General features: G+C 39.9%; 1 protein-coding gene across 8 annotated transcripts in view; it reads left to right on the forward strand.

Annotated features, from left to right (window-relative positions):
* TFDP2 (transcription factor Dp-2 (E2F dimerization partner 2)) overlaps positions 1-18,981 on the forward strand; it is a 201,895-nt gene that overhangs the window by 121,673 nt on the left and 61,241 nt on the right. The window contains exon 1 of one of the 8 annotated variants that reach the window (XM_010858167.1): positions 7,760-8,890. The exons of 6 other annotated variants lie outside the window; for them this stretch is intronic. In XM_010858167.1, coding sequence (XP_010856469.1) covers positions 8,860-8,890 — 31 coding nt within the window. In that variant the 5' untranslated portion in view covers positions 7,760-8,859. Of the gene's footprint in view, positions 1-7,759; positions 8,891-9,109; positions 9,252-18,981 lie in introns of those variants that run through there. One more of the 8 variants, XM_010858169.1, reaches the window with a different exon arrangement.

An 18,981-nucleotide genomic window follows, 5' to 3' on the forward strand; every position in this document is an offset into this window, starting at 1 on the left:
TCTTCATGTTTGCTGATTCTTTCCTCATTTAATTGTTTTATTTTTCAGCACCAGAGTTTTTTTCAATGGCTTTTTAGGTTTTTCTCTCCCTATTGATACTTCCATTTTATTCATGTATCATTTTCCTGACTTTCTCTACATCTTCCTTTAGTTCTTTGAGCATCTTTCAGACAGTTGTTTTAAAGTCTGTCTAATCTGTCTACCATCAGGACTTTTTCAGGGGCAGTTTCTGCTGATTTTTTTTTCCCTTGAATTGGCCATAATTTCCTGTTCTTTGTATGTCTTGTGATTGTTCATTGAAAACTGGGTGTTTAGATCTGATAATGTAGTAACTCTGGAAATCAGAATTTCACTCTTCCCCGGGGTTTGCTGTTGTTCATTACTGGTTTTGTTCATTAGCCTGAGGTGTAGACTTAAGGTCTTCTCAGATCTTTTCTGAGCCTTTACCTGGGTTGTGTGTGGTCACTTTCTAATTTTCCCCATAGAAGCACTTGTTTTTTAATGTCCAGCTCTGGGAAGGGTAAAAAGAGAAACAACGAAGGAAGGAGGGAGGGATGGAAGGACACCAGTCCTTTGAATCCCCTGGAAGTCACTTCAGCCAGAGGGGGAGGAATCGGAACAATTGAGGGAGGCACACCAGGGATGCGCCCACTTCTTTGTCTGCACCTCTGTGAGCTAGAAGCAGCAGTCCGCAGTCAGGACACAGATGCCTGGTAGTTGGAAACCAGGTCCTTTTTGCCCACCCTGGTTCCCACATGCTGTGTGCAGGCTGCTCCAGGAACACGTGCACAGCTGCCTGCCACATGGCTGGGATGGGGGAGGGGCAGCTTCGCGTGCAGCACCGTCTCAGTGGACCAGAATTAGCTGCAGTTTACCATGCAAGCTTTCCCCTGGAAGTTACAAGCCTTCATTAGTCCAGAGTTTCAGAATAGTTGCCCAAGACAGATTGTGCCCCTGAGCTCGCTTAGGTGAGCAGAGATTCCTGCTGCTTTCTATTCTGCCCTCTCCCTAGAATCCTCTTTGCTACATGAGTTTTTAGGACAGGACTTCAGGAGTATCTCTGGCATGTTTGGGAAACCATTACAGAAAATTGTAGTTTACCAGTGCAGAAGACAGTCAGTTGGTGGTAATTAGTATTGGAAAGTTATCAGTCATAAAAATTCACCTGAAATCTAATCAAGACTCTGGAATTCAGGCCAAAGCAGGTGAAATTTCTTCTGCTGTCAGTGGCATTCTTTTAACAGAGGGGAAGCTACTGAAGGTGTTTGATCAGTAAAGGACACTTGTCCACTCATTTATTTACTAGATATTATTTGAGTACACACTGTGTGCAGTATAGTTTTCTGGACAGAAAGGGTGCAGAGATGGAACGCGAGGGCTGGAGAGCCAAAAACCTGTCGTAGAAGAATTCACACGCTATCAGAAGTGGTAGACATGTAAGTTACAAAGGAATGTGACAGATGTTACAATAAATGTCTGTCCACAGCGTTGTGGAAACTTAAAATAGGACCAGATCTCCTTCAGGGCATTGGGAATATCTTAACGGAAGAGGCAGCATTTTATGGTTTGTGGGGAGGAGTACCGGTTTACCAGGTGAAGAATATTGAGAGTTTAACAGTAAGGTCATGGTCTGTTCAGGGAATGGTAACTAATTTATGCCCCTGGAGTTCTGGGAAATGGACCTTGAAAAGCAATTTGGGATCCCATCATTAAGGACCTAATGTAATCTGTTTGATGAGGAAACCATGAAAGATTTATAGGCAGGGGACTGAAATGATTTTACTTTTTTTCTCATTTAGAATAGTTTATGCGGCCTTAATATATGACATAAAGAACGATATCTAGATTTTAGTAAGCCTTTTGATTACATCTACTTATTGAATTTATATCTGTAATTAATATCCATAGTCATTAAATGTGTGGCCTTTGAGAAGTTAGGAACTGGCTTAGAATCATAGTACTACCACTTGGTAGCATTTATACAAGTTTTTGATGTGGTGTGAGTGACAGTCTCTCAGTCATGTCTGACTCTCTGCAACCCCGTGGACTGTAGCCCGCCAGGCTCCTCTCCATTGAATTCTCTAGGCAGGAATACTGAAGTGAGTAGCCATTTCCTTCCCCAGAGGATGTGGTAAACCTCCCTTTTCTCATCTGGATAATGGGGCTTCTTAATAGTTTCTGGGTCCTGTTGACTGGGGGCAAGCAATGAAGTTTCTGTTGGATGAGGAAGAAGTCAAATGAAACTTTACACTAGATGTACTAACGTCTCAGTGTACTCTGAGGACTGAGTGAAGGTAGGTTTTGAAGTAGATTTGAGAGATGGCCATAAAAAAGGTGTACATTTAACTTACAAGAGGTAATTAGTTCTAAATAGACTTTTGTGTGCTTTTCATCAAAATCTGGACGAAGGGAGCCATTGAAGGTGTTTAAGCCGGAATCCATATGATCCAGTTTTTCCAAACTGCTTAAGTTATATCCCAATATAATTATTTATAGTGTTCCCCCTTTAACGCTCAGTGGTTAACCCAGTTTGGGCAATAAATTATGTGGCCAGTCACTTTCTAAAGCAAAGATATAGTAAGAACAAAGGCATGGTTGAGCCATGTAGAATACAAGTAATGAGAAAAAATAAAGAAACCAGCCTCTGGTCGAAGTGAAACAGAGAAGAAATAGTCTTTAAAAACCCAAGAGAGCATAGTTTTAATGGTATTAACGAGGTGAGATTTGTGAGATCAGCAAAGTCAAATTAGCAAGGTTATGGACCATAAGCATACATTCATGTATCAAGGTAGAGCTCCTTGTCTACTCTAGTTTCTTTTGGGCAGCTGGAGGGAAGTCACATTGGTTTGTTTCTTTGAGGATAAGGACTGTGTCTTTCATTTTTATATCCTTAGTGCCTAGCTCAGTAATTGTTATGTAGGAAGGACTTGGTGCATTTTTTAAGAATTGAAATATAATTAATAGTTTGTAAAAAGGTGAGATAGTAGCCATAGATACTACACTTAAAAACAATTAAGTCAAATGAAAAGGAGGATGTTTTTAGTTCGGCAGCAGTTAAAAAGGACAGATCTCTTCATCTTAAACGTTAAGATGAACTCGGTGAAGAGAGAAAATTAAACTTTCTGGAAGGGGAAGGAAGTTTGAAACCTAAAGTTTCTGCTGCTTAGAAAAGAATCTATTGTGAAGTGAACAGTGTGGCCTTATACCCTCCCCGCCCCCAACCTCACCTTCCACCAGGCACTGCCCAACCTTTGAAGATTTATGAATACGGTCATTGGAGTCAGAAAATCTAGAGCTAAATCTTGACTTTACCTTTTACTAGATTAGTGGCAAGTCATTCTAGTCTATATTCTATCATTCTATTCTGTATTCTCTTATATTTAAATGTCTCAGATTTAGTTTATTTTTTAATTGAAATTTAATTAAAAGAGACTCTAATTTAGAGTAAAAATTTTTTACTGTCATACTGACTTTTTTTATTTTTTAAACCCAGAAATTCTTGGCCCTAAGCTAATACTTAAAATGATGTTGACTTTTTTCTTCAAAAAAAAAGTTGAACAGATAATGTGTGCATGTGTGTGTGCTCAGTCACTTCAGTCATGTCCAACTCTTTGCCACCCCATGGACTGTAGGCTTCCAGGCTTCTCTGTCCATGGGATTTCGCAGGCAGGAATACTGGAGTGGGTAGCCATTCCCTTTTCCAGGGGATTTTCCTGACCCAGGGATGGAACCTATATCTCCTGTATTTCCTGCACTGCAGGCAGATTCTTTACCCCTGAGCCTCTGGGGAAGCCCTGATAATGTATGCACCTGACCAAAATTCAAGTGGTGAAATGGGGCATACTCATCTAGAGATTTTAGTGTCATCTGTGAGATGCCGATCTCTTCCTCATCTCCCCAACTACTACACTTTACAAGATAATGTCCTTCTGGCCACAGTTGATTATCCCAGCACATCATTGCTTTGACAACATTTTGCTAAGACAAGCACCTGACCCCAGTTCAGCCACTGAGTGACTTCCTGGTATGTTAAGGCTCAGGCTGAGAGAAGGTGAATGGATCTGTAAGATATGAACTAGTGATACGTCAGTAGCCATGTTTCCCACCAGCTGGAGAATGCTGGTCTATAGTGAAAGAGAATCCTGCTGACGTGAGAGAAAATCAGAGGGAAAAGAAGGGAGTCAGTCAGACACAGTCTTGGCACCCTTAGAGTTCCTAAGACCCTCTGCTTCCTTGACCCTCCTAGTTTGGTTCTGTTACTCTTTCTTGCATTCAGTGAGCAAGTTGAGGCAGTGGGTTTCTTTTCAGGTCAGACTAGCTTGAGAGGAGTTTATCTTGTAATTCAACCAACACCTGAATTTCGATGAAATATTCTGACTCCAATGCTCATGTTTTCTCCCCTGCAGCACATTCTTTCTCTTGGGCTAAAATCTTAGGTCTGAAGTTTCGGTCCTTCCTGACTTGTGGGCTTTCCAGGGGGTGCAGCAGTGAAGTATTGAAGCCTGCCAATGCAGGAGACAGGAGAGACTCAGGTTCAATCCCTGGGTCAGGAAGGACCCCCTGGAGATGGACATGGCAACCCACTCCAATATTCTTGCTTGGAGAATCCCATGGACAGAGGATCCTGGCAGGCTATAGTTCATGGGGTCGCAAAGAGTCAGACATGGCTGAGCACACTCTCTTTCTGCGCCGCCCCCCACCCCACCCCACCCCGTCTGTTCTATCTAACTCCTTTGGTTTCTTCCCCTTCCATAGATCCTTCTCCAAGGTACTGGCAAATGCCTCCCTCATCCTGGAAAGCCTTCACCTTGATTCTTTGGGCTTCATTAAATTCAGTTGTGACTAAAGCATGCATAAGGATTTTGGTAGAAGTTTAGAAAAGGTCATAGATTGCGGCTAGATTGAGGAAAATTTAGACAGCAGTCTTAAGTCGTTTGCTATTATTGTATTGCTAGACCAGAGATATTTAATAGAACTTTTTGTGATGATAGAAATGTTCTGTGTCTGCAAGCTGTTGTCCACATGTTGAGGACTTAACATATGTCTAGTGCAACTGGGAAATTGAATTTTTAATTTTATTTAGCTGTAGTCAGTTTAAATAGCCATCCAAAGCTAAGGCTGGGGCCTCCCTGGTGGCTCAGTGGTGAAGAATCTGCCTGCAGTGCAGGAGATCTGGGTTTGTCCCTGGGTCGAGAAGATCCCCTGGAAGAGGGCATGGTAACCTACTCCAGTATCATTGGACACAGCTAAAGCGACTTAGCTCACATGCACACATGAGGCTAAGGCTACCAATGTTGACAATGTAGCTCTAGCCATCAGGAAGTCATCAAAAGATATAGTTTTTATTTATTTTGTTTTTAAATCAGGGAAGTGATGTGTGTTTTATAAAAAAGAAAAGTGTGGAAACAGTGTGGGCCTTTGGATGGTAAGGAAGAGGCGAGAATGGAAAACCACTTTCTACCATGTGCCTGTAACAAGGATGGGGAACGTAGGTAGGTGAGCTGCTTTGGGACGGTAGAGGTGGAGTTCAGAAGTTGCATTGACTTCGCAGGACATGTAGACAGAAATGTCCAATAGGCAACTACAAATAAGAGTTGAGAGCAGAGACTAAGATTAGACGTGTGCATGTTTGTAGTCACGTACGTAAAGGTAATAAAGCCATAGAAATGGGTTATGTCCTCTAAAGAGGGAATGGAAACCTTGGATAAAGGAGCATCAAAGGCAGAGGCTTGGAAAATGTTTACATTTAAAGGGTAGAAAGAGAGAGAAGAGGTGCAAAAGTCAAGTCACTATGTGATGTTCTTAAGGAACCAGCACTTATCCTTGCAAGTCATAGCAGGAACCCTTTGCTTTAGGCATAGCCCTCATCAGAGAGATTAGACATTTTACTTGAAAACGCGAATAAGTATATCCCTCATGATATGGATCTGGTAGAGAGTTGTAGTAAGCAGGCACGGGGCAAGTAAAAACTGCCATTGTGCTATCATAGTGTCCTTTCTGCCTGTAGCATCATACGTGTACCTGTAAAATATGGTTAATCTTTGGTCAGGTTGCCAATAAACAGAGCAGAGCTTAGTCCAAGTGAATCAGCTTATAACCCTGGGGAAGAGAATGCCTTGAGTCCTTTAATGTTTGCTAGATAATCAATCTGTCCAATCAGTATTATAAATAAATGATGCGTAAGTGTATTTTCTTCTCTCTTTCCCTCGTCTCTCACTTTTTTCCTTTCCTCCCTCTTTTCTCTCACCCTCCCTCCTTCCTTTCTTCCTCCCTGGTTCCTTTCTCCCATGCTATGTGGCTCATAGGATCTTAGTTCCTTGACCAAGACAAGCCCTAATCACTGGCCTGACAGGGAATTGCCTTAAATTGATTTTCCATCTAAGATTAAGGAGAAACTGTTGGGGAGAACCTACAATGGATGCATTTTATTCTGCAAATGGGAAGACTCCTAAGTTTCCCCACAGTGTGTCACAGGCCCATGAAGGTGTACAGAAGGTAGTGCTCAAGCTGCCTTCTTAGAAGGGCTTGGGAGGAGATTAAAGGATAGTGTGAGTGAAGGAAGTTTGGGAGTTGAAAGAAGGCACTGGCAAGGAGGGCAGATAAGGAGAAGACACGTGGAAGAATAGAGGCGGGCTTAAGATCAGAGCTCAGGAGCAGACAGTAGGGGGTAGGTCAGTTGCTGCTTAGCTCGTTGCTGGATACAAAGGAAAGGTGAATGGCAGGGAGAAGCAACGTTGCGCCTGCAGGACCAATGGAATCCGACTTGGGCTCCATCTTTTTTTTTTTTTTTTAAGATTTATTTATTTATTTTTTGGCTGTGCTGGGTCTTCGTTGCTTTGCAAGGGCTTTCTCTACTTGCGGGGAGTGGATCTACTCTTCGCTGAGTGTGGCCTTTTTATTGCGGTGGCCTCTCTTGTCACGGAGCCTGGGCTGTAGATGCACACGGGCTTCAGTCGTTGTGCTGCTCAGGCTTAGCTGCTCTTAGTTGCGTGTGGGATCTTCCTGGCAAGGGAATGGAACCGGTGTCCCTTGCATTGCAAGGTGGATTCTTAACCCCAGGACCACCAGGGAAGCCCTGGCTCCATGTTATTGTATTGATTGCTTGACCTCAGTCACCACAGCATCTTCCTGACCTCAGGAAGTTTATTGTACTAACTAATAGTTTATTGTACTAACTATTCCGGACAGAATATTTGAACATGTAAATCACTGTCTAGTCCTAGGGATCCTAGAAGTAGGATCCATGTACCTGAGTACTAGGAAGTTTAATTTCGTTTTGCTTTAAGACTGTAACAGAGTAGGTATGACCTTTTCTAGCCCCAGAATATCCTGGCCTTGGATGACATGGGCTATCACTTCGGGCTGACCTCGTAGGTCAGAGGTATTGTGTTGTTTCTGGTAAGGCAATCAAGAACAGTGAGAAGCAGGGATAGGAAGATTGTTTTCAAATGTGGGTGTATAAACAGAGGTATCCATACTAGATTTTAATACACGAAACTGATTGGGCGCCATGTAATTTTCAAGTTTTTTGTTTTGTTTTGTTTTTTAATTCAAAATGCCCTGAAAAATGATGGTCTATAAAACCTTAATGTATAGAATTTTAACTGATCCCTTTACTCAAATATTACAGTGACCTCATATTTGTTACTGAAAACAGATTTTAGAATCTGAAAAGCTACAGGTCCATTGAGGTTGTATTTTTCAGTTTTAAGCTAATAAGTATTTGCAGTTCAATTTAATTTACATTCTGCTGAATCTTTTTGACATATCTCTATGTGTAAGATGTGGTACATACATAATCCATTTATAAAGAAAAATTTGGCTAAGAAAAAGCTCTGTTGGAGTTTTTTATTCAGTATATGTTTATTTGAGTGTCTTAACAGTCTCTGTCTTAGCCACTGAGGATATACCAATGAAGCAAGCAGAAGATCCTTGCCCTCTGGAGTAAGCTGTACTTTCAAGGGAGAATATTTCACATTAGGTGATAACTAATCAAAGGAAGAAGGGTACCTTAGTCGTCCAGGAGTTATATTTTCAGGGACCTGAGATATAAGCAAACGCACTGGAGACAGGGGTTTATTACATTTGACTTTTGTCTGTTGTGTTCCCTGCTGTATCTCAGAGCCCAAAATAGTGCTTGGCTCATATGTCTGTTGATCAGAAGTGTTTATTGTTTTGAATTTGTATAATCAGGGACATGTACTTTAATAAATGATTTTGCACCTAGCTAGTTGAAAAGTTTATCATCTCCTTTACCTTTTTATATTTGTTACCTACTTTTTGTTTCTCTTGGTGTCCTCATGGCCCGATGCAGGAGCACCTTATTAATATTAATAATTAGTCGTATGGTAATCTGATATGGCAAAGGTTAGATTTGGAAAGGAATTTAAGAGGTCATCTTTTGTTCAGCTTCCTGCCTAGGAAAAAACAGTAAGACAATTAAGTATGTATTTTTAATTAATCATTTAAAAAACTAGGACAACATAATTGGGTTCTCTCTTGGGAAAGTAGTGAAAGGTACTTAACCCTAGATATAAAGGTACTAACCTGAAAAAATTAGAACTTCTAACTGTGTGGGAAAGTGAAAGCACCACTAAGCTGCTCTTTGTTGATATCAGAAATGGGCCTGTCATTCATTTTGGCATTGAAGCATAGCCTCCTATCTCAGGGGGCAGAACCAGGACTTTTTTTTTTCCTCCCAGAGGAGCTGGACAGTTATTACAGGTTGAAAAGGCTGACCAGTTTTTCAAGAGTTTCTCCTTTTTTACCCCCTGCAACTCATGGTGCTTTTGCTCTGCCTTCAAGATGCACTAAAATCTCCTCCTTTGTGACTGCTTCGGAGCCAGCAAATACCCTGATATGTATAATTCAAAATATGCAGAGTTCATGAGTAAGTTCCATCTTATTTTTTGGCCAGTTAAAATTCAAGTGATTTTTAGAAAAGTGTTAGGATCGAGTTAGGTATTTTGTTGTTTCACCACTTTTATTTTAAGGCTATTTCTGAAAGTCTTTAATATGACTTTGTTTCTTTTTAAGTGTTTTTGTGGCATTAGACAGTACTCCTCTTTTAAAAGCCAGTAACAAAACAATTTTCTTGAGCATCTTTTTAGTTTTACTGAGAAGTATGTTAAATTGAGCGTCTCTGAGCTCGATTGCTCATGTCTGACACAGTCTCAAGTTTCCAGTGAATGGTAACAAAGACTGTAGAGTGTTGTTGGTACTGCAGTGAGAGGCATGCTTCTTTAGACCAGGTAAGAGAGATCATTTTGTTTCTTATTGCTGGGTGCCTTTTTACAGCGTTTATTTTATATTCTTTCAACAGCAGCAATGTTAAATTGATAAATAGCCAGGAGCACGCCGATTTCAAGACGTCCTTGCTTGTTGCAGACAGGAAAACTACAGGGTATGGGGGTTGGGGTGGGCAGCGGGGGAGGGGTAGAGTAAGCTTAGTTCATCACTCAGTTACTTATATAAATCAATTAAAATGTAAAAATAATTCTGGAGCTCCATTTTCTCTGTTCAAGAACCAAAGAAGCAATTAAAGAAACAAATCCTTTTAAAGGTACTTCGTGGTTCTTACTTGTGAATGCAATTCAGAAGGGAGTTTTTAGTTTCATTTCTTTCCAGTGGTTAATAAAATAAGCTTTGCCTCTTACCATACAATTTTTTTTCTCATTTATGAAAACTTTGAAATTGTCAAGAGTAAAATCCGCTTCCTCAGGATCTTTGGAATAAACCTGACACTTAAGAAAAATATTTCAGCTTTTATAGCTGTTTCATTCCCTTTTTTCCTAGTTCATTTTTCTTAAAAGTATTTGTGCTTTGAAAATGTCAGCTGTATTCTAATGAAGCTAAGGCATTGTTTGCTCATAAAGGGGCCGGTGCATTCCACTGCTTTATGGTTTATTACCAGGCACAGTGTGAGAGTGTGGGTGGCACCATTTGGTGTCTGCCTCTTGGAAGGGACTGCCATTATGTTAGCATTGGATTGGCAAGGAAAATACAGCGTGCAAGATCCTATATGAATCTGGATCCTGTGAAGAAAATTTTAGCCGTAAGCAGTCCTGCCTGAGCCCAGAATGTGTGACAGCTTGATCTCTTCGAGTGTTGTCCTGAAGCCTGCTTTTCAGTTACAATGAGTATTCCCCCAGTCACATCTCTGGTTTTGTGGTGTATGTAACATTTACTTGTTCTATGAACTTCAGTAAAGTGAATGTTTCTAGATAAACTAAGACATTTTAAATGGACACGGTACACTTTTCAATAATATGTTTACTTTAAAAAAAAGTTTGAAGGAACTTAGTGTTAGGGGGTGGCGGGTGGAGAGGGAGAGGAGGTCAGGCAAAGGCTTTCTTTCAGTTTGGAAAGCCCTGATGAAGAAAAAAAGCAACAGATGTTTCTTCTGTTACAATTGAGGTTGTTTCATTCAAAATTCACAGTAGCTGGAATGGGGAGGGGCGGTCATAAATCTGACTTAATTAGTGAATAAAGAAAAAATAGTCATTTAAAATTTATTCTTTTATATTGAGGATTTGAGAAACAGTATAGAGTAACATATTCCAAGTAACATACTTTTTTGAAGAGGTGTTTGTTTTTTTTTAATTAAAAATAATTTATGTGTCATTAATGGAGATGTGAGAAAGTTAGTGATAGAGGAAATGATCATTAAACCATATATAACATTATGGAAAAAACTAAGCCACTATAAAGTATATAAGGAATACTTAGGTGGCACAAGTTTGCACAGTAGATATTAAGGCTCAAAATGAAATTGAAGCACGAAACATCGTTTACATTTAGTGAGAGATTATTTTATCTTCTGTGAGAAGCATGAGACTTAGTCCTAAAGATCTTTGAATAAGAAATGTGGGAGAAATATTTTGAGTTTAATTGAAATGATGTGTTGTAGTTTCCCTCTTTAAAAAAAAAAAAGATAGTAAACTTAGAGCAAGTAAGCGTGTGGAAAGAGGAGAATGTTTATCTGCTGTAAAGGGTAAGAAGGAAGAAAAGCTTGGAAGCGATATGCATGAAATGAAAGCATTCAAAAAATGGCTTTTCACTTGAAGTTCATAATGAGTAAAGCAAAAATGTTTCCTTTTACAAGTAACACATAGAGAAGCTCTTTGCTCCCGTATAGTATGTGTTTATATATATTACGATTTTATGCATCTCTTAAAGTTAGCTCTTAGGAAACCAGTGCTGAGCACCAGATATTTCTGATTAGGCACTTACTAAAATGTAGCCCCCACCCTGCACCATGAAGTTAGTAATATATGCTAGCCAGAAAATTCTTTGAACCGTAGTTCCACATTTGCATATGGAGCAAATGTTAAACGGTTTTCTAAATGTTTAGCTGGTCTAAGGAGAGGACTGAGAAAGATAGCAACGTTAAAGGAGGTTATTAAAAATTTCTCTTGCTCCTTGCTACGATCTCTGGGCTTCCCAGAAGATTTTCTTTGCTTCACGTATTGACAACAGAATTCAGAGATTTTGAAACTTTTCAGACCATTTTTGAATTAAGATTAAGGGTTTAAGGAATAGCAGTATGAAGCGGTTGAATTGTTTTTCTCTAAGATAACTAACTTACAGGAGCTTAAAATGGATTTACCAAGTTATAGGTTTGATTAGAATAAGAATCTTTATCATTTTGACCAAAGAATGTATATAGTGTTAATGGACTAGAGAGCCCTAAAAAATAAAAAAGGTGACTTCACATATGATACATAACTTTGACAGCATCATGGATTATAGTTATCAAAAATATGTTACTTACGATTATAAATGTAGGTATGACAGTACATTACCACACCAGCAACAGCAGTGCAGAAGTCATTGAGACTGTTAAGCCTTCAATTTAAGAATAGCATACTGAATGAAGACTTCTGGAGTGAAATACCTGTGGTTCCTGCCTTATATGTAAACTCTTAAGCAAAAACTGAGGTCTGGGGGGTGTGAACCTTTCCTATTCATTTCTCTCCAATTCCGAAGACCCAGAGAATGTCTGATTTAGATGTTCTCTTGGCTTTACCTATTTTTATGCCATTAGAAACCATTCATGGTGGCCTAGAAATCTCTCATCTCTGGTGTGCAAGTCATAGGGAAGATTTGCCGGATGCCTATGTTTTCCTTTTTACATTGTTGTTAAGGAGCAGGTACAAGTGCTGTGCTTTAAGTATATTATGAGCTAACTCTGTTTTGCAAGTGGCTACAGGAACCTGTGGTGTAATAACATTCTTTCTTTCTACCAAGTGTTAAGCAACCAGTTTTCAAGTGAACTTTTGGTTCTTGACTCTGAAGCTGGAGACCATGAGCAGGGGGCTTTGCTTTTGGCACTTGGCTTTCTCTTGCACAGTCTGGTAGCTCTCTTGGCAATTTCTCTCACAGAGAAATGAAGAGACTTCTAACTGAGCACTTACTGTGTGCCAAGTGGACCCAGTAGAACTTATTTTTTAAAAGTTTGCAGAATCTTTTCATGGGTAAGATTTTAATACAAAAGAGTTTGTTGATACTGATATCTGAGATTTTGTGCTCTTGACAGTATGGTTTAAATGTAGCTTCAGCGATAGCTCTCAAGTGGAAGACAGTATTGAAATAAGAGTACCGATAACGGTGCAGTGTTAACAGCGTGGCATATGGAATACAATAATCCCGGTTTTTATTTGCCAAGGAAAAGAACTGCTTTGAAATTCTAATTCATGGATGGTCTTTGGTCTTTTTGAGTTTGTTTCCTAAAGTTTTAAATTTGTTTTAAGAATGCAACTTTTAAACTGAATCTGTCTGTAGCCTTTGGCACCTTTTGTAAATATTAGAAAAAGAGCTTCTCTTGAAAGTGTTAGTCGCTCAGTTGTGTCTGACTCCTTATGACTGCATGGACTATAGCTCCCTAGGCTCCTGTGTCCATGGAATTCTCCAGGCAAGAATACTGGAGTGAGTAGCCATTCCCTTCTCCAGGGGATCTTCTTGACCCATGGATCAAACCCAGGTCTCCTGCAGGCAGATTCTTTACTATCTGAGTGATTTCTTTGTAACAGGGTCTGGGGCAAGTTAGCATCTCAGAGGGGTTATGGGCTTCTTCGTGAGAGTGATTTCCAATTAAGTGCCCTTGGGTATTCTGATGCTCATCGGGCCTGATCTTGTGGTTGCACCCAGCTGTGTTGATCTACTCCAGCCATTCAGTGACTGTTGGTCCAAGATAAAATATGCTGCTTTCCGCTCACTCTCTTTTCTAGACAACAGACAGCGTCTCTGTGCCATCTGGTGGGTCTGTTGGCTCTGGTGAGGTGCTAAAAGTAGTGGCTGAAAATAGGCTAAACGCTGAAAAGATATAACATGTAAGCACAAGAGACAATAAATAATAATAATTAATGATAAATAAGGGTCACTTAGCCCTTTCTCTTTTTAAGACAAAAGTGGAGATAAGTGGAGTAGAAAGAGTCTACTTAGACATCACTGCTTCCTGAATTTGAGCACAGAGAAAAAGGGTCCTTGTAGCAGTTTGTCCCAGTCTTGCTTGATCCTCAGAATCATCTGAGGCACTTACTTATTTAAAATACTCATTGCCACCTGGTTTTTGATTCTTTAGGTGTCTAGTGGAGCCCAGAAATGTATTTTGATGAAGAGGGATACTACCCTCTCCCACTATAGTCATCCTCTTTGCGTCCTATGACCAGGCACATGGGAAGAATTACTGGGAAGGCTTGGAAGAACCAAATCGTTTGAGGCCATATGGTAAACTTAATTATTAATCAGAAGATAATGTGTTCAACACTTGGAAATCCTAATTAAGGAGGTGGAAGTGGAAATCAAGAATTAAAAGTTGTCCTTGTCTCAGCAAGGTAAACAGAAAAAGGACAAAGGGACATATTTTAACTAAAAATAAAGAAACCATTGAAAAACAATAGAATCCAGCCTCTGGAAGAGCTGAATGTTTTTGGATGGACATTGAAAAGGAAAAGTCCTACAAAAGAAACCCAGAGTAAATGGACTATATGATTTCTAAGATCTTTTAGCTTTGACATTTGATGAACTAAACGAAAACAATGATAACGTTCCTGATACCAGAGCTTGAATTAGCAGTTCATTTAAGAAATTAGTAGGCCCTCTTTAAATTCTGACATGTGAGGAGAAGGAGAAAGAAATGTTTTTCTCCTTTCAGATTGAAGAATCCAGGGTATTTATGGTTATGGATACCAGAGAAAGGGAGAGCTAGCTAAGGGTTTTAAAAGGTGTCCTCCAAGTAAAAATGCTTATCAAAGCCAAGAGAAAAGACTGGATCCTCCAGGCAAGGAAGGACTGACATAGAAGATTTATTGGCCCATTGGGAGTATGCCCTGAGGGCTGTAGAGTTGGGTTTTTTCGGGGGGTGGGGGGTTACGGTCACTTCAAGGATCCTCTCTGGTTCCTTGGAAAGAGTCGGGTTAGGTGGTCCTTTGGTGGGTAATCCTAGAAGTCTTGTTTTCTGACAGCTGCAAAAACACTCCGACTCTGGCTTCCATGCCTGTGATATATAGGAATGTGCATTTCACTTCTTCTGTCTTCATTTATGCTGTAAGGATGCTTGATTTCCATTTTGGAACCACATACACTAAAGGTCATTTTAACCATAACTTTGGAGATCTTATGAACTTTTCTATTTCTCAGCCTTACCAATTACAGTGATACCATGGTCACCCGTGTTACAAAGTGTAGTGATGGTGTTGGATTTAATCTTAGCAACTTTGGTTAACATGACTGAGTACAGATGCAACAGTATAGAACACAGCAGTGTTATGGGGTACATACAGGTAATGCCCAGTATGTAGCTAAACCATAAATAGAAAGAAAACTTTAAAAAAAAGACTTAACAAATGAAGTCAGGGTGACTTCTGGTTTATACAGTCACCAATCCCGACATGCATCTTATACATCAGATCAGATCAGATCTTTACAGATTTGCTATTTCCCCTGTCTTTACAAACTAATGTGTGCCTGCTTTATGAAGATGGTGCTGTTGATCTGTGGGGCCTGAGTTATTTTTCAAATAAAGGTGATAAATATCCCCTGAGCCATCATATTGTTCTCCCTACCCGACTCTCTCTTCAGTGACATGTCATTTGCTAGATGACTGGCTAGAATTAGAAATACAGTCTGAAGACTGTGGACTCTTCCCTTTTTGCAGAATGAATGGACCTCTTCCAGAATTGACCTCTTCCTGTATTTGAAACTGATCTATAGTCCTTTAAAACTGTTACTAACAAATAATTAAAAGGTAGTATGGGAAGGAGGGAAACGCTTGACACTTTCTGAATCTCCTTATTCTCTGTTGGAAATGTTAATCATGAACAAAGCGAAGCATGTGATGCTGTCACATAAAGAGGCACATCAGTGGAGCAAATAGACAATCAATAAGGTAGACTTAGTAGTACGACTGAAGGTAGTCAGTAAGGTAGACTTCATGTAGCGTGGGGAGGGGAGTAGAGTTCTCATTAGACGGTCGCCATCTACCATTGGTAGCCTGAAGTAGCCATCTAGGGGGCAAAATTGGGTCATTCATTTCTCACGTTAAATAAATTCCAGATGGTCAAGAATATAAAACTTAAATGAAGGTATCAGTGTAGAAAACATGGGGGATGTTTAATACAGTCTTTAGTATGTAATGAATGACAATTAAGTTCAAGAATAGCATATCTAACTGGAAATACCAAACTTGTGCGTGCTAAGTCACTTCAGTCTTGTCTGACTTTCTTGTGACCCTGTGGACTGTAGCCCGCCAGGCTCCTCTGTCCATGGGATTTTCCAGGCAAGAATGCTGGAGTGGGTTGCCATGCCCTCCTTCAGGAGATCTTCCTGACTCAGAGATTTAACCTGCATCTCTTATGTGTTCACAGACCTTTTTAATATGACATTAAAGTCATAAAAGGAAAGAAGTATAAGATTGACAACATTCTTTTCAAATGTGAAGAGAAAATCATATATAAAAGCCAAAGACAAGTGTCAAATTGGGAAAAATATGTTCACCAGCTATAACAAAGAATATTCTTACCCTTTCAGTATTTAAAGAGAGTCCACCAGTGAATCACCAATAGCCAGTAGGAAGATGGTCCTAATTCTCAGGAAGGAAAATTTAGATGACTTTTAAACAAAGCATATTAGCCTATTCATAATAATAAAACCAAAATAAAATCAAAGTGAGATGCTATTTTTAACCTAAAGATTAACAGAAATAAAGTTTGATAAAACACTGAGTTGGTAAGGTTATGTGGAAATGGATACATTCACACATTTCTGAACAGAGGATGAATTTGTACAGATATTTGGTACAACTGATGTGTGTAAAGATATATGTAGTCATTGCAGCATTAGTTGTAGTAATAAAAAGATTTTACTATTAATGTTTGTAACACTAAAAGCCTTCCATTATTAAGGGATGCAAGCTGCTAGAGCTATAAAAAGAAATATAGCTAACAAAGTAAATGTTGAAGCAAAATTACATATGAATGTAAATAGGTAGGGAAAGACATCTAAAATAGATACAGTATTGTTAAGTGGTAAAAAAGCAATGTGCAAACTGATTTTTTTTGACCATATGTGTAAGGGAAAAAGGGTATATGTATGCATATATGTTAGTATATGCCTTGAGTATTTCTGAAAGGTTATATAGAAACTGGCATCGTAGCTGTCACTAGGGAAAGGGGGAATGGTTAGGTTGTGGTTGGTGATGGGAGGAGATTTAGTTTTCATTGAATATGCCTATCTCCTGAATTTGTATCACATGCTTCCATGCAGACATTCATGTATTCGTGCATTCATTCATTCATCTGACATATATTTTTATTGGAGTATAGTCACTTTACAATGTTGTGGTGGTTTTCGCTTACTGTGCAGCAAAGTGAATCGGCTCTAAGTATACATATATGTCCTCTTTCTTGGATTTCCTTCACGTTGAGGTCATCGTGGAGCAGTGAGTGGAGTCCCCTGTGCTTACAGTGTGTTCTCAGTGTGTGTGGTTTGTCATTTGTGTCCGACTCTCTTGTGAATGTGTAGACCTGTAGCCCGCTAGGCTCCTCTGTCCATGCCAGGATTTTTCTCCGGCAAAATACTGCAGTGGGTTGCCATTTCCTCCTCCAGGGATCTTCCCGACCCTGGGATCGAACCTGCATCTCCTGTATTTCCTGCATTGACAGGTGGATTGTTTACCACTGAGCCACATTAGTTATCTGTTTTATACATCGTATCAATAGTGTGTATATGTCAATTCCAATCTCTCCATTAATCCCACACCCACCCTTCCTCCCTTGGTGTCCATACATTTCATTTGTTCTCTACATCTGTGTCTCTGATGGTCTATACCAATTTGTTCAGATTCCACATATATACATTAATATATACTTGTTTTTCTGACTTCACTCTGTATGACAGTGTTTAGGAGAAGGCAATGGCACCCCCCTCCAGTACTCTTGCCTGGAAAATCCCATGGACGGAGGAGCCTGGAAGGCTGCAGTCCATGGGGTTGCTAAGAGTCGAACACGACTGAGCAACTTCACTTTCACTTTTCACTTTCATGCATCAGAGAAGAAAATGGCAACCCACTCCAGTGTTCTTGCCTGGAGAATCCCAGGGACGGCAGAGCCTGGTGGGCTGCCGTCTATGGGGTTGCACAGAGTAGGACACGACTGAAGTGACTTAGCAGCAGCAGTATTCCGTTGTATTTACCTGTGTGTGTGTGTGTGTGTGTGTGTAAATATATATGCATACATACACCACATCTTCTTTATCCATTCCTCTTTTGATGGACATTTAGGTTGTTCCCCTGTCCTGGCTATTGTAAATAGTGCTACAGTGAACATTGGGGTGCATGTGTCTCTGTGACAGATGTGTCATGTGTGCTGTGGGCAGATAATGATCATACAAGCAAGTAAATGTGCAGTACAGTCAAACAGAGAAGTACTGTGGTGAAAAATCATGGTGAATCAAGAAGTGCTGACATGGGGTAGTCAGGCATTTCTGATGCACTGACAACCGAGCAGAGTCTTGAAGGAAACTGGGGAATAAGGCACATAGATAGATATCTAGGGGAAGCAAGTTATCAGCAGAGGGAACTTGAGAGACAAAGGCCATGAGGGAGAACATTGCTGGACATGGTTTGAGGAGCAGCGCACAGTCCGGGGTGAATGCAGTACAACCAAGGGAGGGATAGGGGAGAGATCTGACAGCTGGTGATGTGAGAAAGGAGGGGTCGAGTGACCTTGTTAACCATCTTAAGGACTTATGCGAACTGAGACGCAAAGTCAACAGGAGAGTTTGGAAGAGAATTACTCCACAAAACAGGATCACTCGGCTGTGTGATGACAGTAGGACGACCTAAGTCACATAATTTTAAATTTTCTAGTAGTCAGGTTAAAATGGTGAAAAGAAACAGATAAACTTAATCTGAATGATAAATTTTATTTACCCCAATATCCAGAACGTTTATCATTGAACATGAAGTCAACATAATTAGATTTTAGTGAGATGGATTTTGGTTACTTAGCCTTCAAAATCTGTTACCTTACACTTAGAGAACGTTTCAGTTTAGATGTTAAAGTTTCAACAATTGGGCTGAAATGCAGTACTACCAAAATAGTCATGCTGTTTTTTAATGGAAAAATATTTTCTACTGCTTCAGTTTGTAAATTTGAGTTAATTAAAATTTTAAAAGTTTAGGAATTTACAGAGGGAAATGGCAACTCACTCCAGTATTCTTACCTGGGAAATCCTGCACACTGGATTTCCCAGGCATGAGGAGCCTGGCAGGCTACAGTCCATGGAGTCACAAAGAGTTGCAAAGGGTATTAACGATGCTAAGACAGGACTTAGCGACTAAGCAACAACCACAAAAGTCTAGAAATTAGGTCCTCAGTCGTGCTAACTACATTTCAAGTGCTTTATAGCTTCTGTCTAATGACTACTGTATTGGAAAGCTTGGGAGTAGAGTTGTGGGGTTAGGTGGGCCTAATGCAGGAC

This window comes from Bison bison, unplaced genomic scaffold (assembly GCF_000754665.1).
Source record: "Bison bison bison isolate TAMUID 2011002044 unplaced genomic scaffold, Bison_UMD1.0 scf7180017864384, whole genome shotgun sequence".
Classification (NCBI taxonomy): Eukaryota; Metazoa; Chordata; class Mammalia; order Artiodactyla; family Bovidae; genus Bison; species Bison bison.